At 28.1% G+C, this 23,572-nt stretch overlaps 1 protein-coding gene and 1 long non-coding RNA gene across 2 annotated transcripts; one reads left to right on the top strand and one right to left on the bottom strand.

Annotated features, from left to right (window-relative positions):
• Window positions 1–208: 208 nt before the first annotated feature.
• LOC148937566 (uncharacterized) lies at window positions 209–15,725 on the bottom strand. The gene is made up of 3 exons (XR_016138219.1): window positions 14,961–15,725; window positions 14,628–14,656; window positions 209–741 (listed from the first exon to the last, which is right to left on the bottom strand). It is a non-coding gene; the product is annotated as an uncharacterized LOC148937566 (long non-coding RNA).
• Window positions 12,940–23,495, top strand: LOC105429800 (axonemal central pair apparatus protein HYDIN). Its single transcript, XM_089072114.1, has 19 exons — window positions 12,940–13,366; window positions 16,575–16,839; window positions 16,926–17,151; window positions 17,413–17,640; window positions 17,706–18,010; window positions 18,090–18,249; window positions 18,327–18,522; window positions 18,607–18,840; window positions 18,913–19,082; window positions 19,148–19,352; window positions 19,475–20,046; window positions 20,393–20,528; window positions 21,006–21,296; window positions 21,420–21,623; window positions 21,709–21,822; window positions 22,343–22,570; window positions 22,638–22,783; window positions 22,947–23,130; window positions 23,324–23,495. Exons 1-19 carry the CDS (start codon window positions 13,070–13,072, stop codon window positions 23,474–23,476), a joined length of 4,314 nt encoding a protein of 1,437 aa, XP_088928240.1. The 5' UTR covers window positions 12,940–13,069; the 3' UTR covers window positions 23,477–23,495.
• Window positions 23,496–23,572: the final 77 nt, after the last annotated feature.

Below are 23,572 nucleotides of genomic sequence, written 5' to 3' on the forward strand. Positions count from 1 at the left end.
TAATAAAAGGTAATTTAATATTACAATAATTTAAATATTCTTTTAATATAAGTTTACCATATATTATTATTAATTCTTAATAATATTATTTTATTAGTAAAAAAATTTCACTTAAAAAATTTTTATTTTTTATGTAAAAGTATATATCTTTTTAGAGCTACAAGATTCAAATTCAGAGAATTTATTATTAGAAACTCATTCAGAAATATTGGACAAAACGCTCGAAAAATTAAAAGATACTTTTATGCCAACAACAGAGTTACCTCAACAATATCTAGATGATCCAAAAATTTTTCCTCTAATAAAACCCAATTTCAAGCCACCTACGAAAGAATTACTTGATGATGTTAGTATTTGCCTAACAAAATCTTAAATCAAATTAATTTTTATTATATGTATATCATAAATTTCGTGTTATTTATAAATTATACTGATCTATTGTTGCGATAAACTAATACATTAAGCATTTACACAGCATTTTTTTTAAAGAAAAGTGAATTTAAAAATAATATTCTTTTCAGATAATATTGAGTCATGTTTTTACTTTTTTATAATAAAAAAATGATTTTATATTTTTAAAACTAACTATACAGTTAATAATTTTTATTTAGATACTTGATATCATCCCACACGAAGGTATTCTTGTTCCATATTCTTCACGATATGTGCACTTCATTTTCCATGGTTTTGAACCAATGCAGGTCAAAGCTGTTGCACTTTGTGAAATTCTTCAGGGACCTACTGAAATAGTTAATGTATTTGCCAGTGCAGACATTGTTCGATATTCCGTTGACAAACAAATCATTGATTTGGGTCAACAAGTAAATTATCTCTTAATTTTAATAGTTTGAAAAAAATAGATACCAAATTAAAAAATAATATAATTTATTTGAATATTTAATATAATGATCCAATCTATTGTTTTACTTAAAATTAAATTAATATTCAATTTAGTTTAGTAATTCAACCTATATTATAGTTATTTGGTAAATTGTGTCGGTCAAGCTTTACTTTGGAAAATCATAGTACAATACTCCTGAATTACAAGATAAACAAGAGGAATTTAATATCTAAAGCAGACTGTAGTGATTCTACGGTCAATGTATTAACAATTGAACCAAATAAAGGATCTATAAATCCTTTATCATTAATGAAAATTACGATCGAATTACAACCCATGTTATTTGGTGCTTTTGAAATAGAGTTTGAGTTGCAAGTATGTTACAATGCAATATGCTAATAAACAATTTTATTGTTTATATTTTATCATAAATTATAACTTTAAAAAATATTTTATATAAAAACGTAGATACAATTCAAATTTAAATTACAATATAATTTCTGCATTATAATTATTTAGGTGGCTAACGTAGATCCGCTAATAATTACTGTGAAAGGGGTTGCAAGTTTCCCGCAAATTTATCTCTGCGTTTCACGTGATATTTCTGAACAACACTATGTGGAACTAGGATATCAGGCGATTCAATTACTAACTTCGGACTATATCACAATGGTACTTTTGATTTGATACAAAATAGTAAAAAGTTTCTTTAATATCTCATATTACAGAAAAAACAAGAAATAAGAGCACAATGTGATACAGATAACAAATCAAAGCATCAAGTGCCTGAATGGGATGAGAGGATTTTATTAAGTAAAATGAAGCATAATTAGATCTTCGATTATGATATAATGAATGATATAATTGATATAATTGAAAAAAATTGATTTAAATAAAAATAATTTTCATTAATTATTTTTAAGATGACGGATGGGACTTAATTTCACATGAAGAAATAATACCTAGCATTATCGACATTGAAATGTCAATAGATAGACTTCTAGCCACTCAATTTATTGAAGAAAATTCTTCTGTTTTAATAAAACATCCTATTCCACACAAGAAGAATGCTGTTATACCTTTCCTTTTTACTCCTACATACATTATAGGTACATGTTTATGCAGAATATCGATTACTTTCTAATTAAATAATTGAATTCTAATTAAATAATAAGTTAATTACTTTAGGACCAATTTGATGTTCAAATAATTACAAAACATAATTGATAATATTTGTAAAATAATAGCGTAACAAATATTTTCAGACATGGGTTATATTGCAATTGATTTTAAAATGTGTTATTCAACAACGATTATTAATTATGGACCTTGGAATGTTAATATTGCAATAAAAAAGTTAGAAACAAAGCAACTTGAGAATGCTGGTATTCTTATACAATTTGAGAAGACAAGATTAACTGTCGGAAAAACTATGTCTCTGACTATTACGTGGCAACCCACAGCGGCTAAGTATATTAAAAGAAGCACAAAAGAACAACATACAATTTATTTAGAAGTAAACTTAATTTTACTATTTAAATAAAATTAACTGAACTTTAGTAAAAAATTTATGAATGTATATATACGTATTATGATGATATAATTTATTACTACTTAATTATAAAAGTTAAACATATTTTATAAATGTAGTATATAAAACACTCAAATATTTAAATATTAATAATTTATATATATTTAAATATTAATAATTTATAACTTTAATAATTTATAACTTTATATTAAATTATAAAGTTTTGATTGTATAGGTATCTCATGGTTCTACTATTCCCATAATTATAAAAGGCATCATTACTTATCCATTCGTGACTGTTAACATGAAATTATTAGACTTTCAAAATGTTATCGTAGGAGAATGTTTAATGATGAACATTTTAATAAAAAACGAGTAATATATTTTTATTGAAATTTATGTATCAAAATACAAATAAATATTAAACATTTTTTAATTTTTAGAGGTTTCATTGATTGTTATTGGGAAGCAAAAATATCGACTATTCATAAAAAACAAGAAAATTGCCCATTTTATCTGAATTATAAATCTAATTTTCTTTTGCCCGGTTGTTCAGAGATCATTAATGTCTATTTCAAACCGCATAAAACGGTATAATTCCTCTTTCTATATGCTGTTACATATACTTATATAATCAAATAATTATCGATTATTTAGTGTCGCGTAAAAGCGAGTCTAAATATTGTTGTTAAAACGGGACTCGAAACGCAAGTGATAACGTTGCTTGGTCGTGGAGTTGAACATAAACTACAAATACGCGACTTCGACATTAATTTTTCACCTACAATACTTTTTACCGAAGTACGGGAGAAAGTGTTCACGATCGAAAATACTTGTAACTACCCTGTAGAATTTTTCTGGCATCATCTGGACAGGTAATCAATATTTTATAATTAATTAATTAATAGAAATCAATCAGATTAGACGGAAGTATAAAACAACGGAAGACATAAAAACAATTTTGCGTCTTTGTGAAAATTGGCCTAAAAAAACATGGCTATTTTCTCATTTTGCAATTAGCTTGAAAGCAAAAGTGATAGGTGAAATGATGCGGAATGTACTTTACTGAATAAACCGACGCGTCACAGTCTTTTTCTAGAGGAGGAACGAATTGCCGAAGCACTGACTCGTTACTACGGAGTTAAAGAAATCCTATTACCACCTCGAAAACTCGAAGAGAGAATACCGTCGTCTTTAATGGAATTCTATAATAGCCTCATAAGCGAAATGACATACGCTTTGTCGGCGGAAGCAATCAAGGGAAGGAGTGCCATCACGCTAAACGGTATGTATTAAAAGTACTTGAAAATAAGCCTCCTTTTCCGAGTTACAATCTTTATCATATTACGGAAAAACATTTTTCTAAATTAATAATTGCTGTTGTAGCTATTTGTATTTAAATAAGATTTTAATGCACAAATCATATAATATATACAACGTATAATTAATGTCTGAATAGATGACGACAAATCTTTAAACGTAGAACATAAAAATAGAATACGAAGAAGAAGAAGAAAGTCGTCTAGTACGTCGAGATTATTTGTTCAACAATCTCCAACTCGGCGAAGATCGAAAATGGATCTACAGAAAGATTTTAACGTTGATAAAGGGAAACGGAAGAAAACCGGTTATTCATCCTCTTCTACGGATACTACAAAAAGAGATTGCTCATCCATGTCAGTTCTTAGCGAACTCGACTTTCCTCGCGAACCTCCAATATTACCAACAAGCAATCCTGAAGAACTTCACAATCTTCTCTTATGTGAGTCACTTTACAATAAAAATTATTACAATGCAATTTTTATTGTTATTTCTTTTATGAAAGTATAGTTGTATTGTATCTCTGCTTTCATTTCTAAGGCTACATAGAGATTCTACATAAAGATCCCAGTTTTCATGAGAAAATGAAAGATCCTGTAAAGGACCTGTATAATAATCTTGAAACAAAGTCAACTGCGGAGTTTGATCCTTTGCAACCAGCCAAGAAAGTTTGCATTATTTTTCATGGCGCGCCGTTCACTGGTAATTTTACGTTTAATGTGTAAATATGTAAAGAAACTATTTATATTATTTATACTAATTTATATTATTCTAGAATATCAAGAAACCGCATGTAGAAGCGCTAAAGTATTGCAAGTGCCATTATTATGCATAGATAATGTAATTATCGAAGGCATCGCTCTTGGTGACAATTGGATTTCAATCAAGTTGCGGCAGATTGTCGACGACGCTTATCAGGAATATTTGCTAGCGTTCGAGAAACATAAGTAACTATAAAATTAAGAAAAATTCAGATATTTTTTAATAAATATTTTAGAAAACATTTTCTCTTAAAAAAAAAGAGCTCAAAAAATCTTAATCAACAAAAACAGAATTAAGAGATTTTAGATTTATTTTTCATCTCAGAGACGCTTTGAAAACTAAACTATCGGCAGCAAAAAAAACCGATACCGAAATCACGGAACATGATCATGACACAAAAAAAAAGTCTAAACAATCAAAATCACCAAAAATAACTAAACTCGATTCTGAAACGACGACAAAAATCGAAGAACATTCCGAAAGTGAGGCTTCATTACAGGAATCAATAATTCCATTTGAAATGGAATTTGCGAAGATTCCAAGAGAGCAAGACTTGAAATTTTTAGATCCTATAAGCCTCTACGAATGTAAAATCCAGACAATTTTACTAATACAAAGAATTTTTCAACATTACACGACAATTGAATCAAAAATCAATGAAAAAAATCAAGACACCTTCCTCGGGATTGAAATTGATTTATTAAGCAAAATTCTTAGAGAAAGGTAATATTATTTAGCATACATGTACAAATATTTAAATAATTTAAATTAGTTTAAATTTAGTTACTGTTTATTAATTAATTTCTTAATTTTATTTCTTAATTTCTGTTTATTTTTCATTATAAATATTTTTATATTAAAAATAATTTAATTAATATTATAAATAATTTAAGATATCAAATATAATCTTGAATTATTTAAATTAAATTGGATTTAAGACTTATATATTCTTTTTGTTTGTTATTTTTAACAAACAGATTGTCATCATCAGAATTTACAAGCGGCTTTGTACTGCAGACTTTAAATAATATTTTTTTCAAAAGCTGCATTACCACGCTGCTCAAACTACTTGATATAATTGGATATGTAGAATATTCATTGTTTGTAACATTTATGAATTCAATGGATATTTATACTCGAAAAATGAAGAAATTGCAAGATTTAAAAAGTAAATTATACTATTTACTAATAGTAATTATTATAGTATATTGAATTAGATATACTATATTGTAAGAAAATTAAATTTTAACATTAACTGTGTGTGTGTGTGTGTGTGTGTGTGTGTGTGTGTGTGTGTGTGTGTGTGTGTGTCTGTATGTATGTAGCAAGAAAACTAGCTGATGAAGTTGCTAAGAAAATTCAGGAAATTGATGAGATGTCATTATCAGAATATGAGCTACTTACAGAAGATGATAAAGAATTTTATTTGAAAGCTACTTTACCAATAAAGAAACAAGAAGCACTGCAAAGAAAAATGCAATTTATACAACAAATGACAGCATTGAAAAACAGAAACGTATTAACTTTAATTAATGTTTATTATACTTCAAAACGTATTAACTTTAAAAATATATATTCTACACATATATTTTCATTAAAAATTTATATAAAAATATATAATCTTTTATCCTTTCTTACCAATTTTATCAATAAAAATTTTGTAATTTTATTTTTTATTTTGTTTTTTTTATGCAAATATAATTATATTCGTAATATTCAAGTTCTCCTTATTAATGTATATTTTATAGAAACTTTCTCAGCAAACATCTAATATACCAACCATTCAAAAAGTAAATAAAAGAATAAACAATGAACAAATTAATAATCGAGAAGAAAAATCCTTAACTTTTAAAACATCCACGAATAAAAAAGAAATTTTAGATCATAAAGAATTCGAAAGTAAGTCCTAAATAAGATGTAGAGTAAAACAAAATATTGAGCAAGTAATTTGTTGAAAAATAAAATTATAATTTTATTTGTAATTTTGTATATAATCTTAGGAATGTCAAAAGAATCGGAATATGTAGCCAAGGCCATGAAGGATTATTATAGCGATCTTTCGGCTATAGAAAATATTATAAAAAATTGGGATCCTCTTAGAAAAGTAAATATCCACACATATCTAATTTTTCTTATAATATTTACAAATATTTATCATAATTTTTAAATTATTATTATCTTTAGAATGCATTAAAAAGTAAAAATTCGAAGACTGATGAACCAAAAGATAAAAGTTCTGATGTCAGTGAAGAGGTAACGTATAACATATTGGTTTCAAATAAGAAAATGTTTGTATAAAATTTTCAAGTAGAAAAATAACTCTATATTCTTTACATAATAGTATTTCATATACTCATCCTATCACTCATACTTTCATATATGCAAAATTGTGTTTATGTGAGAATATAATAAACAATTTATTGCAAACTTTGATATTATACCCATATAATTATTTTAACAGACTTATACAAATGGATTTCATATTTGGTATATAAATGCCTCTGATCCATGGAATCGAGTAATGTATGACATAGTAGTAAATCAAATGAGCAAAAATAGCTTAGCTAAAAAAGCTCTTCGTAAGCAATGCATTTATCTTATTAGATAATTTTTTTTAAATAAATCTTTATAGCTAAAAATATAACAAATATTAAATAATAATATTTAATACTAGCTGCTAAAATTGTACCAAAATTGGATCTTGAACCAAAGAAATATTATATTCTTAAACCACGAGGCATAAAAAAACGAGATATTATGAGTAATGGCAAGTATATTATTAATACACTTTTATTTATTTCTTGTAAAAAAATCATTAATCACAGTTTTATTATTAAATAGGAGTTTTTCAAATTGTATCATTATCTACACTGTCCAACTCTATAATTATGGAGACCAATGTTTTATACAGTAATGTAAATATTAATCAAGAAAATAACAAAAACGCAAAATATAAAAAGCATATCATTAGTGAAAATAAAGATTCATCAACAATATCATTAAATTCATCTACGATAGAAAGTAGAGATACTGCATCTGATATTGATATAATTTTTGAGAAAATATTAAAACCGCGATGGGTTTTACAACCTAATGAAATTCAAAGATTCAAGATTCGATATCAACCCGAAGAAATAGGAATTCACCGACAAACATATGCATTATCTATCATCGACGGTAATGATATCACTTATGATATTAATATTTATGGTATCGCAGATATTCCGAGATTGGATATGAATCATAATACTATTTTTTCGAAGGTAATAACACTTTAATACTTTATAATCTAACATTAAACAACTTTATAAATCATTTTATTTATATTCAAGATTTCTTCATTTCTACTTTTTACAAAAATTTTATAAAATTAATCAAATATCTTTCAGGTTGAAAAAACGAAAATCGATGATATAATTGATCCTACATATTTTTCTGATACTGGTATCTATGATTTTGGATCGTTATTGGTGTTTGGAATAGATAAAAGGTTTGATTTGACATGTTATATCATTAATATAATTTATTATAGCTGAATAATTTTTACAAATAGTGATCATCGTCGTGAAACGGAATTTAAGTTCTGTAATATTTCTCAAGTTGATGCAGAGGTATTTTTCTCTCTTCAAGAAAATAATCCGGATATTTTTATTATAAAACCAGAGAAACTTTTCATTCAGGTATAATATTTTTAATATTTTTAAGATATGCATATAATAATAAATTATTATTATTAATTGAATTAAAATTGATTAATTTAATTAAATTATTATTATTATTTAATAATAAATTATTATTTACTATATAATTTATAGGCTGGACAGTGTGAATTGTTAAAAATATCAGCAGGCCTTACAAAGCTTGGTTCATTTACCGATAAGTTATACATATGTATTACTAATAATCCCCATATTGATATAATCAAGGTAATTAGATAAAAAGAACAAATTAAGAAATTATGTAAAATATAATATATTATATAAAATAGATACAGATATTATTAAGAAAGATGTTTCAGCTTCAATGCAATGGCTCGAAATTGGATATAAAATTAGAGAACAAACAATTAGCTTTTGGTCAAGTGCTTTTGTATAGAAAAAGTTTGCTTACATGTCTCATCCAGAATAAATCTCCAATAGATATATTTTGGTATTTAGTTCTTGATAAACCGTTAGATCCTCAAATCTCGATTACACCGATAAAGGGAATTGTCAAAGCACAAAGTGATCAACAGATTGAATTCTGTTATCATGCCAGCAAAGTAAAAAGTCAAATTAAATCTATTTTAAATATACAATAAGAAATATGTTTGAGTAAAAGTGTCAGTATTTAAATTTTATTTGTTGAACTGTTTATGTGACTTTTTTTATACAAAAACAACTATTTGAATATTTTTAAATTAAATAGCACAAATATAGAATGTTTAAAAGTTAGATTTTTGGCTTAGATCGGAATAATCGAGGGAAGTTTGATTTTCAAAGCTTTCTTTCACGAAGACGATGCGGAACCTATTTTTACGGAAACTCTTACTTTATCTGGCGAAACGTACGACGTTGCTGTTGACATCAATCACGCAAATCCAATTGACTTAAAATGCGTAAAAGTTGGTTTTCCCACGAGTGCAAATTTTTCAATAAGCAATCGGGGAAATCATGAAATTAAATATGTGTAAGTAAAAAAATATATACAACGAGCTTTTATATCACATCAAGATGCTATCAACAAAATTTTAACATCAGCATTTTCTTAAATTGCAAAATGTTCTTTTATTAATTCTTTTAATAGATTATAGATTTATAATATATTATTAATATATATATTATATTAATAAAATTAATAATTTACTTTTAAATTATTAGCATACTTGTGGAAGAGCAAAACAAGTTAGCTAAATTTGTGTCAAATTTGTCAATAAAATTGAATGAGGATATAAAAATTAATCCTGTTTCGGATATTATTCAACCAAAAAAAGAAACTACTATACAAGTATATTTTTCTTTTTGCACATATACTATAAGAAAATGAATTTAAATAATTTTATCTCTTATTTCTACCTTTTTAATGTATTGAAATAAATAATTTATAAAAAATAATACAAGCAAATGTAACATATCCTTATGTAATTAAATATATGTTAAGTTTTAATTTAATTAAAATAAAATGTTATTTAATTGTAGATAACTTTTATACCAAAAAATGAAATGACTCTAAAAGAATGCCCGATACTCCGATGTCACCTTTTTGATGTAAATAAAGAAGCTGCTGTAATTGCTAAATTTCCTCTCACAGTTTCTGTAGTTGCATATTACACTAGGTAAAATATTATTAAAAACTAATTAACATACTTCAAAATCAATATAAAAAAAATTTCTTACTATAATTTATCTTTTAAAATCCTAAAAATTAATTAAATATTATATTATTATTTAAAAATGTTTTTCCGTATTTCTTCTTCTTAATAAATTCTAATAAAAATCTAATAAATGTTTGAAGTTATATTTATTATCTTTCAAGATTTCGCGTTTATCCCCATAAGATAAATTTTGCCTCACTTGCCATATGCACAAAAAAAACAATGTATCTAAATGTGGAAAATATTGGACAATTTCCTCTTCATTATTCCATTAAAACAGCACCTATTAAACATGCATCTACTGGATATATGACAGAAATTAAAACAGGAAATGCAATCAAAAAGAATCTTGATAAATTGGCAGATTTGTCAACAGAAAAAACAGATAAATCACGAATCGAAAAATCAAACGATAGGTATATTTATAATAAAAATCCTGATTTACCGGACGGAATAAATTAATCTTATTATTTATCTTATTTAATTAATCTTATTATTAATCTTATTATTTAATTAAATTTAGTCTAATTTTAATTCTAAAAAATAACGTAATCATAAATGAAGCGATTATAAATAAAACAATTAAATTTATTTCAATTTAAAAATATTTAATTATTCTTTAGAGAAGCGCAAGAATTTTTTACTACGTTAAAAATTGGTCCTTTTACTGTAACAAAAACCGAAGGAAACCTTCAATCCGGCGAGATCGATACAGTGACAATCGAATGCTATCCGGAATTCGTAGGCTTTCAAGACGAAGATATAATAATTCTCGTACCCGATAGCGTTCCCGAAGATAGAAATGGCAAATTAATAAAACTATCTGTTAATTCCTGCATACCCAGTATCGATCTTCATGATCTTGATGCAATATTCCAGGAAAATCATATTGTGGATCGCATTGAAAATTTTATTTGTCCAATAGTAATTAATTCCTTCAAAAATCTATGTCATATTTATACTTTAAACCAAAATAAGATTTAATGATTGTTCTTTATTTTACTAGAATGATGCACATACTGTATTTGTGCGTCAAGAGAAATGCTTGTATTTTCGTTACGTCAGCGTATTTCACACCCATACGACGTATTTCATACTTTACAATCGAAACATAATACCTGCCGACGTGGAACTGACTCTATTCGCAAATTCATTTACATCGGAAACTATGAAATCTGACACATTCATTCTGACACCTGAAAGAGAACGTATTCCGCCGATGAGTCACAAGAGGTTCGCAATTTCATTCAGTCCAACGCTTATAGAGGTAACGTTATTTTGTTTCCAAATCAAAATCTAACAGAGTCCATTCCTTTCAATTATTTAATATTACAAGAAATGAGTTTTTGGAGAGATTCACTGAACAATAAGTGTAGAGTAACACAATTCAGTATTACAAATTCTAATAATTATAAAGAATATTTTTATAATAATTTGCATTTATATTAGTCAAACAAAATTAAATAAAATCAGAAAATGTGTTTTTTAACTTAATTATTTTGTGTTCCACGTTATAATTACAATTATAGGCATATTATGCAGCCTTCGAGATAGAAGTCGAACTTCCTCCACACTTAAAAGATGAGAAGTTTTCTGTTAAATTAGTTGGGCAAACATGTGTGCCAGAAGTGACAATTGTCGAGCCACCAAGTGGAAAACGAGAACGAATTATTTTAAATTTTGGTCGTACACTAATAGATGATTCTAATGAAAGAAAATTTGTATTTCAAAACGTCGGCGTGATACCAGCAAAAGTGATTGTCGAAATTTATGAGGATCCAAATTTCTTTTTCTCTCTCAATACTTGCGAGAGTATACAAAACATGTCAAGTTGGAATTATAAAATTGATTGTTAGTTTAATTTTTCTTTATAAATTGAAAGTAATTTAAAAAATAACGAATCTCTTTTATATAAAAATATTTTTATAAGTATTAAGGACGGATATATTTCGATATATTTAGAATTCAATAAAATTTATTAAGATGATATAAATAATTTTCACGCGTAAATAAATTTACTAAATCATTAAATTATAGTGTCAAACAATCAATGTGCCGTAGTTCATTTAATGCCCAAGGAAACAATTTCGCTCAAAGTAAAATTTACTCCACGAGAGATCGGCAAATTCGAAAGTCAAGTGCGACTTTTTATTGTTGATAATCCATACGAAAATCTAATAATTGATTTAAAGAGCGAAGCATATGCAGAATTAATTGTTTTGGACGGATTAGAGCTCACGAATATAAAGAACAATTTTGTCAATGAAAAGCAAGAATCTAATGCCAGATCACGAAAATCATCAAATAGTATTGTAGGAGGTAATTGATATTAAAAAATATTTTTCCTTTTTTTACTTATCTTTTATATTTTGTAGCAATTTTATGAAAAATATTTATTTATTATTATTTTATTATTATTTATTATTTTATTTAAGTTATTTTCAAATTTCAAGAACTTTGAAATTATTACTGTTTTTTAAAAATTACTATATAATTATTAAATACTATCTAGTATTATATAATAATATAATTTATAATCATTTTTATCGATCCGTTTTAAATTTTTTCCTGATAATTTTTATATTTTTTTCATTATTCATGCTTTATATTTCTAATATATATCTTACAGTTTTAACACCGACAACACTCTCGGTTTCATTGGCTTATAAGCTGGATTACGGATGTTGCTTTGTTAATAAAATATACAGAAAGAGTTTCAAAATTATTAATAAATCAATAAATCGATATTTACGCTTCCAATGGAGTGCACATTCTAAGGTCGTATTTACTCCATCCATCGGTCATCTCAAGCCTTTGACTTGCAAGGAAATCGTTGCAACATTCCTTTCTTCAGAGCCAGCAATTTTCATCGACGTAATAAAATGATCAAGTTTACATTTTGCAAATTACCAGTCAATATGCAGTTTCGCAACTTTGTCATTTTTATTTTTTAAAGTTTTTTTAAAGATTTTTTTCAAAATTAAGTAAAAATATGCATATTAACATAAAAATCTCAATTAAAATTATATTATCAATATACTTCAAAATACATAAACTATTATCTGCTATTATTTAATTAAAGTTATATTTTCATATAAAAAATAAATGGATTTTTATGAAAAAAATTTAAAATTAGAATAAAATTTTTATTAAAAAATCAGACTTATATTATATTTCTTATTGAGGTGATAGTTACAATTCTTTATTTGATATTGTTGCATATTAAATATATAAACTAATTATTTTTAACAATGATTTATAGATGAATCTTGATTGTATGATTTGTGGGATCGAATTTACCGATCCTTCGAAAGAATCGTCCTGGGATGATCGAGAAACAGAAGTGCGATGGGTGACAATAAATTCTAATACCGAAGAGCAAGAAACAAATGTAGAAACTTTGGCTAAAAAAGCAGTTGAACCCATTAATGAACCTGAGCATGAAATTATACCTGGCACAACAAAGTGCATTCAAGTGTTACTTAATGCAACTATCGATTTCTCCAAATATTCTTGCCCCATTAAGGAAATTAATTTAAAAAATACGCTAATGTTTCAGGTTATGTATTAATATTCAGATTATAATTATATTCAAGTTATAATTATAATTATTTTATATTTTAAATTAAATTTATAACAAATTATATTATTTCTTCAGTAATCAACTATATTATATTAAAAATAATTTATATTTAAATAGATCTCAAGATATATGACAAAAAATATTTTTATTTGTTATATATATAAATTCCCAAATATTTTTTCGAAATTTCCAAAAATTTTTACAAAGTTTTCATACCTTTATATTCCAAATTTTCCAAATTTTTAATTCTTTCATTTATAATTTGCAGTAATCTATCTATTATATTTCATCTATTATATTTCATGATATAATTTAATTATCAGATTTTTTACGATAGAAATATCCATCTGTTTATTTCATTGAATTGAAGCGCAATATAGAAATTATAAATAATTTTGCAATCGTTCGCTTGCTTTGAGTTTAAATATTTGTTTATAACGCTGGGATTTTCTGAAATGGTGCATCCGCGAACAGATGACACAAACGTCATGAAATTCTAGCGATAAAATAGACCGTATTCGCTGTTACTTTCATATCCGATTCAATTTCGTTTGTTATTTGCGCGCATGAAAAAAAAAAAAAGTATCGAATTTTCGCAGCAGTGAATTATTCCGACCTTTATTTACTAACTAAAATTGATATAATATATGAATATTTTCTAATATAATATAATGTAATATATATAATATTATATAATGTAACATATATAATATTTTTTGAATATTTCTTGAATGATAAATGAGAAAGTTTTTCACGGTTTTCAAGATTTTTCTTTTAAATTATATATTAATTGTCGCAAACATTCGTTATAAAATATATCTTAAGATACAATATTACACTTTAAATTTTAAAAATTATGCGAAACACAAAAAGACGCCAAGAAGCAATAATAATAATGCAATAATACCAAAAAAAATTATTATGAATATGTGAAAAATGTTTTCATGCAATTATAGAAAATAATAGATTCGATAGGCTAATAATTGATATTTTTATTTTTTTCATTTATTTTAATATAATATATAATACTTCTTGTTTAATCTCATTGGTGTCATTTATAATAATTTAATTTTATTTTGTTTACATTTTTCTCATTTCTTAAATCTCATATTTAGATAATTATTTAAGATAATTAAAAATATCAATAATAGCTCTTGAATCTCTGAAATAAATTCACTCACCAATCATGGCTATCTGCTTACAATTGCGTCTGAATCTCTGAAATAAATTCACTCACCAATCACGACTATCTGCTTACAACTGCGTCTGCAAAATTATATAATTTTATTCCAATATTATTCATTGTTCTATGCACTCTTTTCAATTGTTTAAACATTTTCTATTTAATTTAAAAATTTAATATTCAATAAAATGCATTATTTTTTAAATTTTAGTAAATGCATAAAAATAAATTAAATATCTAGGTAAACATTATTATTTCATTTTTATAAAACAATTATTCATAAAATAATCTAATTTATTTCAAATCAATAATAATCAAATATCAAATTTATTATTAAATTTAATTTACTACTATTAAACGCATCAAACTATAAATTCATTAACTCACTTGTCATGATGATTATTCTGTCTCTCCGTCCAGAATTATCACGGTGCTGTTTCAAACTCATGCTGGAATCTCCTCACTCGCGCGTGTTCAGATAACAAAAATAACTAATTATGTTCAATTAACGACACTTTACTTGGCACTCTCGATAACACTCTTTTGTTGTATACCGCACTTTCGCGAATGCGACTTGTGTACTTCGTATTGATGCCGTGACATCTAGCGATATTCTAGCGGAATTTAAAGCATTTAGCCAAATTTAAATTAAGCGAAGTACGAACAAACGCGATCGAGTTTCGATATCTTTTCTACGCATGTTGGATATCACGAAAAGATGTATAATCACACGATAATTTAATCCCCCGACTTCTAGCATTCCCGCGTTTTTCCAGCATTAAATTCAAACATGGCCGCCTTTTATCTCGCTAAAAGACCAAGCTATGAATTGCTGTCGCGTACAATGATCGCAGTTTTGTCGTAAATATTAAAATGCTGTATTGATTTCCAGCACGTAATCGATATATAAACTGTAGCATATTGTTTTATTTAATTAACAACTAATCATCCGCAAAAATAATTCTTGAAAACGATTCTGTTCGATTCAGCGCGAACGAAAGATAATTTCCGCGACGTAGTGTACTATAATTCACAATATGTTTATTGAAATCATGAACGGAATGTTGGAGAAAAGTATTCTTATCCGGTCGTATCAACAAGAAGACTGAATAAACACGCGTTGCTTTATTTACTTACTCGAAGCTCGAGACTCGACCGACGCTCGACCGACGCGTTCGAAGTGCGCAATACATATCCACGGCGCAGCGCGCCGCGGCACGGCGCGGCAGCGCGGCGCATGCGCAGTTATCTTGACTCCGTATTCCGAATGACGAATCTTCCGACCGCGGATTTAATATCAAACGGGGACATAACTATTGATTTCAACACTCTAAATTTATTCGATAATTGTTAGCTGTTAGTTTATATAACGTTTCAAACCTTTATTTATATGCGAAATTCACTTTTCACGGATAAAAGATGCGAAAATTACAGAGCGACTTACCACACACTTTTGATACGAAGCTCAACACGTTCGTTTATGTTCGGTTTTGCTCGGTCTGCTTCGATCATCCGCGGAATTATTCCAATTATCGCGATATAAGCGCGTAAAAATTCTCAAATATAATGCAATAAATTGTACATATATGTAATATATATTTATATAAACTTACACCATTTGTCTGAGCATATTCTCTTTTTTTATTAAATTTAAAATAAAAGAACAAACAAGCTTTCAAAAATATTATATCAATAAGATATTTTTAAAAGCTTATTAATATAATCTATTTTCAATTTTATTTGCGATATTCATTTTTATCAAGTAGTATATCAATTCTATAAAATTATTCAAGAATATGTAAACTTTGTTATTTAAAAAAATATCCAATAATGTGTCTAATTTTATTTTAAAATGTTGGATTATTATTTACAAGACATTATTGCGTTCCTTTTAAAAATGCATATAGAATATATCGCATTAGTGTAAAAAACGCGTTTATAAATTAAATTTTTATAATTCCTAACTAAATCATGACTGAATCGTAATTTTTCTACTGATAGACAAGCGAGCACACATTTATTTTTTTGAATACCGGCCTCGTTGAGATTGACTACACATGGCAAATAAATATGGATGAGCAATATCCGGTGAAATCGGCCGCGAATTATTCGCGATCCACGCCAAGATCACGAAGAAATGATATTCGATCTAAAACTATCTCATTAATGTACACGACTCATGAACAACGACACAATCTAAGTTGCCTGACGATGGAGATTGATAAGAACGTTAAATCGAATTGTCGACAACTCCTATCATCTCGAGGTAATTCAATTCCAATGCTGATTTATTTTAAAAAAGGAGAATGTAGAAAACATATTCACAATGCAAATATAAAAAAATATTCACAGAGAACCTCATTGAAGTAAAACCAATTCGCCACTGCGGTCCATCTGATCTCTTCAGCAGCAGCGCTGCATTGACAGAGCGAAGTAGTGACAGTTGGTTGGAAAGCGACGATCTGCCATTTGGAATCTATCCCGAGAAGGGAATTTTACCACCGGGTGAATCCATGGAATGCGTCTTACGATTTTCTCCTATGGATGTATTCGACTACAAAGCGTATCTCGTGTGCAAGTACGATTGCAATCACGACTCATTCAATCAATTTAATTTAATTCAAATATCTTATTTTATTTACATGCTCAGATTTTTCTTATTATAAATAAAATTTATAACACACAATTATTTAATAAATACATATGGAACAGCGTGCAACTGATGTCAGGTATTTCTGTCTCTATCAAATAGAAATGTTAATAAAAAAAAGGTGATATTAAAAATCGGAATAAAATAAGCTGCTAGATTTATTGTGTTCATAAATTTATAATACAACAGAATGGAGAATCTCGACCCGAATCTGTCAGAATTGGTTATTCCTATCGTGGGAAGAAGTTTGTTACCATATTGCCACTTTGACATACCAGAAAGCGACTATTTGTCCGGTGATAAACGCGACGCAAAACTGCCAGGACCCATCGATTATCAACCGAATGGTAATTCTCTTCCAGAAGGCACAAGAGTGATCGAACTCGATGTGATCGGAATTGGCGGATCTCACACGAAGTAAATATTAAAAGATATGATAATAACAATTGTGTGATGCACGAACATAAATACGTTAATTTCAGAAATTTCCGGATGATAAATCCAACATCGGACGATTATTATTTCGTCTGGAAAGATCAAACTCGTCACGTCGAAGGCGAGATCTCGAAATTTCATTGTGCACTTCTGGAAGGAATCGCTGAGCGAGGAAAACAAGTCGATTTCGCATTTACCTTCTTCGCGGAAGATATCGGTATCTTCGAATCCTTCTGGTTGTTCCGTGTTGAAAAATACAATCTGGAATGTCTCTTTCTGTTCGTTGCGACTGTCAGAGAACCATCAGTATGCTGTCCACTCGCGCATCTGAAAATGAGACCAACCGTACTGGGTTAGATAAAAACACTTGTAAAAAAATATAGATTATAAAAATTTTGCATCATTTTTATACACTAATCTGTTTTCTATAGGCATCAATGTGCGAGAATCAGTAAGCGTAATTAACAACGAAGAATTTCAAATTCCCTTCCAGATCGTGCGGAATTCTTTATATTCTGAAGGACGTCTTCAGTATTTAAAAATGACGCCTATGAATGGCATTTTACAGGCAAAAGGCGAACAGATATTTTGGTAAACAAAAGAAAAATAACAGTTCTGTATAAGTTTTTCAGACAGTTTTTCTTAGTTTGATATTTCTTATTACTTAGGATCGAGTATCATCCTACACTTGTTGGCGAATTTCAATTTTCTGTAAAATGTAATGTAAAAAGAATGAAAGTACCGCTGATTATAAAGATCACAGCAATAACGTATGATATTATCGTTTCGGTTACATACGTCGATCAGAATGGCCAGACAATGCAACTAGATCAAGATAAAGAAAATATCATTCACTACGGAAAAGTAATCGCATATATAAGTTGTTTTAAGAAAAATTAAAAGATATAAAAGATATTGTAGTATACATTAAGGATTTTTAATTTTTAGTTAATGCTAAGAACACCTGCCACTATCACATTTGAAATAACAAACTCGAGCGAAATGGCGCTTTATTATTCTTGGGATCTCGGCATGACACCAGAAATAATTAGCAGAAATATGTACACGATTGAGACATCTCAAAAGCAAGATCGTGTGCTTAGCGAATCGCGATCTAATTGTTCTCTCATTGTTACAGCATTACAAAAGACAGTGATAAAAAATCATCTTATCCTCTTAAAGGTACTAATCTTGTTTAGATGTCTGTAAAAGACATAAATAGAGGCTTTGCAAACTTCTCTTTTTTTTATTTAGATTTCCAGAGGACCGATATATCGAATAATCTTAAAAGCAACGGCAAATAAACCAGTTTTGCAGTTCAGTTTTAATCATTATGATTTTGGGCCCTGCTACATTCGAGATACTACTGCAGCTCCGTATCACGTTGATTTACGCATTACGAATTTAGATGATGTTCCATATATGTAAGTCAATTTATTCATTTACTGAATATGAAAAGATTAATAAACAAAATGATCAATTTTCTCAGATTGGAGTGCAAATTTGAGGAGAAACCACATATTTCCGTAAACTTAAACGCTCTTTCAGAGACATTAATCGCTGGGTCAAGTATTATTATTCCGATAACATTTCGACCTCTGGAACAAATATACTATCGCGATAATCTGCATTTTATAATCAATTCGACAATCGAAAAAAAAATTACTATAACTGGCGAAGGAATTATATATAAGGTATATGATAAATATGTGTGCAGCTTATGATATTTGTTAATTGTAATTTTAAATATTTATTACAATCAATGCAATTTACTTTAAATTTTCTTTTTGCATAATTATAATTAATCTAATCACAGATTCGTTTGGTAAATCCGCGCGATAAATTAGTGGATCTTGGTAATTTACCAATTAACAAAATGATAAGCAGAAAAGTGCCAGTGATCAACGACGGACGTGCTCCGCTTGAGATAAAATTCGATCTCATAAAAAATCTATCTGGATATGATCGATTTTGCAAACAAATTCAGATTTATCCGGAGAAGATCGATCAGGAAAATTCCAAAATAGATTACACTCTGGCATCAATTTCTGAAACGAAACGTTCGCATACATTTGATTTAGCTCTTCAGACAGAAGCCAATCTGTCTGAAGTTCTGGAGATTGAGCCGGCAGAATCAATTATACTTCAACCGGCGAAGATCTCGAATATTGTCGTAAAATACAAATCTACACGCAGAATGCGTCCTTTCGTCGCTAAAATGGCTTTTCTAATTAATTCCACAATTCAACCATTATTTATTTTACGCGGAAGCTGTATAGGACCGGAATTTCGTCTGAACAGAACCCACGTTCCTTTTGGTGTAGTAGTTCAAGATTGCCTCAGCAAGACAAAAATAATTTTATTGAACACGGGAGACGTTGGTGCCAGGTTGGTGCTAGTTATCATTAATTATATAACATATAATTAAATAATGCAAGATTTTATATAATTTAAGAAATTAATAACTTTATATCATTTAAGAAATTAAAAGAAATATGTTTAAAAAATATATATTTAAACATTAATTTTTTCGATTTAATTTAAAAAAAAAATTTATATTTTTTTCAGCAAATGATTTAAACAAATTTTACTTTTTATACGGTTTTATTCATTCATGTATTTTACGAAAAGGTATTTATTTTATATAATTTTCATTAGTTTAATGAGAGATAAAGATTAATTTTTTTTACATTTATTAATGTCGTATGCTGATGTATGATTTATCAATTCCTAGATTCAAGTGGAACACATCGAAATTGCCTCGAGATTTTAGCATTACTCCTGCGACCGGTTATTGCTCTCCTGGCATGAACGTCAATTTCGATGTCAGTTTCCAACCTACTCGGCATGACAATTTGATTGAGGGCGATGTGAGCATACACAACTTCTTTGTACTTGTACACACAAATACTCGATCTTCGAAGGATCGAGACTCTCTCGTATCTTTTGTGCAATATATACCAAAAACAAAAGTGGCTTATTACGCAATACAGTATACCTTTCATATATCTCTATCGTATTTCTTCAGCACATTTAACTTTTCAAAATAACTTTTCCACTTTGTAGTTGAGAAAGAAATATCTCTTGTATCTATGTTTGATATATTCGAAACTTCGTTTATACTTTAAATATTATTTTAAAAGTTATTTTATAATAATAGTTTTTTAATAAACTAAACGTAAAATGCTAATTATTATTTAAAAAATTTTTAATTTTTATATTAAATCTAATATTAATTTTAATAACGTATAAAAGATTATTAAAACTTTTAAAATCATGTAAAAAGTTAGATTCTTTGCAATGAGATACAGTGTTCGAAAAAAAAGAATATTTTATTTTGCTTTTAGGCAACGCTTGAGATTGAAAAATATGCAGACCTCAGTGTAAGAATTACTGGAACTAGTTGTAAGCTACCTGACCCAGTTGATACTCTATTCTTTTCGTGTCGCGTCCGCGAAAAAACAATGACATCTCTAAACATCGAAAATGACACCGCGTCTCTTTGGAAATTGAAACCGAAGATCACCGGAGATTATTTTTTTACCGACGAAGTTTTACACGTTCCTTCGAAAAGATCTATTGCCTGCATGGTCGGCTATGCCCCTTTAGTCATGAACAATGAAAGCAACCCTCACAAAGTAAAGAAAGAGACAAAAAATAATTATATAATTCTGATAATTGCACAATAATATATAATAGCTTTGTAATTCTACGTAAGAGCAACAAGTCGACAATCATGATATTTCTGTAAACTATCTCAGGGTACGTTGCTTCTAAAGTTGCCAAATGATAAAGCACCTTTGGTGTATTGTCTTCATGGGCTGAGTTTAGCTCCACAAGTTCTCCAAAGGATTACACGTCAGTTTCCCGCAAAGACAAAATATACTGAATTGTTACCTGTATACAATTGGTTGAATAGGCAGCAACGATTCGAATGCAAAATTGAGAATATAAACGATAAAGAGGTTTAATAATTTTCCGAAAAATTTAAAACGTTATAAAATCATATTATTATAAAATTAATATTTCTTTAATTTATTTTTTTTTCAGAATATCGAAGTATTCACTTTTATTGGTAATAGTAAAATAGACGTGCCGGCGAATAGCCAGCGAGATTATCGTGCAGAATTTCACTCTTACAAAACATCAAAATATAACTTTAAAGTAAATCATTATCAAAAAACATAAAAATTATTTTCGCAATTTTTAACGAAACATAGATGAAATGCAATTTTATAATTATTTTTAATTTATTTTGTTTCCGTTGTGTCGAATTATATTTTGCAAAATTATGCGTGTACACAGGTAACATTCACCAACGAAGAGGGCGAATATCAATTTTACGAATTACAATACGATATTACAAGACCCCAAAAAATCGAATCGATCAAATTAATCACTACGGTACGATCTCCAATATGCCATGTTTTAAAACTCGATAATCCACTTAAGGAGTACATAACATACACAGCAGAATGTCATCATCCCTGCATCACAATTCACGATGTTCCAAAACTCGTGGCGCCTTTATGCAGCGTTAGTAGCCGAGTTTTCTAATGTGTTGCAAATTTTACATATCAGTAATACATTTTAATAAATAAAAAGATTATATTTGCAATTTATAAATGGAATAAATATAGTAGCAATCAACAAAATATCAATGATGCCGCTATTAATACAACAGGAAACCGTCGCTATCGAGTATCGTCCTTTACACCCTGCTGAAGAATCCGCGATAGACTTGAATGTTAACTGTGAAGAACTCGGATTATTTCCCTACGAATTGCGATTACGAGCAACGCCGGCATCTGCAGAAAAGACGACACATGTTGTCGCGAGGCTCGGTGATTCCACCACGTTCTCCCTGACCATAAGCAATCACGCCCGGAAGACTGTGGTGTTCGCTATTAAGGTAAGCATAAAACATTTCATTTTTTATGAATGGTCATGACACAGTCAACAGAAGATTCTCATTCTAGGTGAATAACGAATGTTTTACGACTCCGAAAGATGTTGAGGTGCCGATGTTGAAGAGCGCATCATTCGATGTAACTTATGAGCCCTATGACATCGACAATGTTTTTGCTACTTTGACAGCCACGTCCCAGATTGCCGGCGAATTTGAGTAATTAATATTCAAGATAATTCGTAATTAATAATTTTTAAGCTTGTCTTTACATTTTAATTCTGTATTTAATAACAAGACAGTCTTAAGCTGACGCAAAATTAAAATGTCATAAATTAAATATACGAGATGTAATCGTCTTAAAGAAATTATTTATATACAGATTTCCTCTCGTTGGCACGTACTCGTTACCGAAACCTCGAGGACCATATAAAATCACTGCCGATGCACCAGCTTCTATACCATTCAAGAATATATTTAGAGAAGACAAATCTTTCGAGCTTATCTTAGATAATCCTGAAGCTTTCACAACAGCAACGTCATTGGACAAAATTAAACAGAAACAGGTAATATTTCACAGATTTTTATGTCTATTATTATTTCTTTCAATGATAACTTCTGAAATATTTGTCCATCTTATTTATGTTTAAATGTTTAATGATAAAGAACTTATTATTTGTAAAAAGAAAAATTATTTGTCAATTTAATATAATAATACCAGGTTATAATATGAATTATATTATAAATTAATATTGCAAGGTGGTTGCTATCATTGTTTGTCTAAAAGACATATCAAACGGAAAACCGGAAGATAACAGTTATCCAATAACCGGAAAGCTTTCTGTATATTGCACGGATCCCAGGGTTTCCCACATCAGTTGGATTTATTATTTAAGAGGTGTACGCGAATAATGCACAATGAAATTCAAACAACAACAACGTCAATAAAATAACAATAAACAAGATATACTTTATCGCATTGAGTAGTACATAATTAAATAATAAATA

Source organism: Pogonomyrmex barbatus, unplaced genomic scaffold (assembly GCF_055798465.1).
Source record: "Pogonomyrmex barbatus isolate J1 unplaced genomic scaffold, ASM5579846v1 scaffold13, whole genome shotgun sequence".
In the NCBI taxonomy this organism is placed as follows: Eukaryota; Metazoa; Arthropoda; class Insecta; order Hymenoptera; family Formicidae; genus Pogonomyrmex; species Pogonomyrmex barbatus.

Coding starts and splice junctions, on each gene's coding strand:
- LOC105429800 (XM_089072114.1), top strand. CDS start 13,070: ATGAATCTTGATTGTATGATTTGTGGGATCGAATTTACCGATCCTTCG. Junction 18,250..18,326: donor AAAGGCGAACAGATATTTTG/GTAAACAAAAGA, acceptor CTTATTACTTAG/GATCGAGTATCATCCTACAC. Junction 21,297..21,419: donor ATGAAAGCAACCCTCACAAA/GTAAAGAAAGAG, acceptor AAACTATCTCAG/GGTACGTTGCTTCTAAAGTT.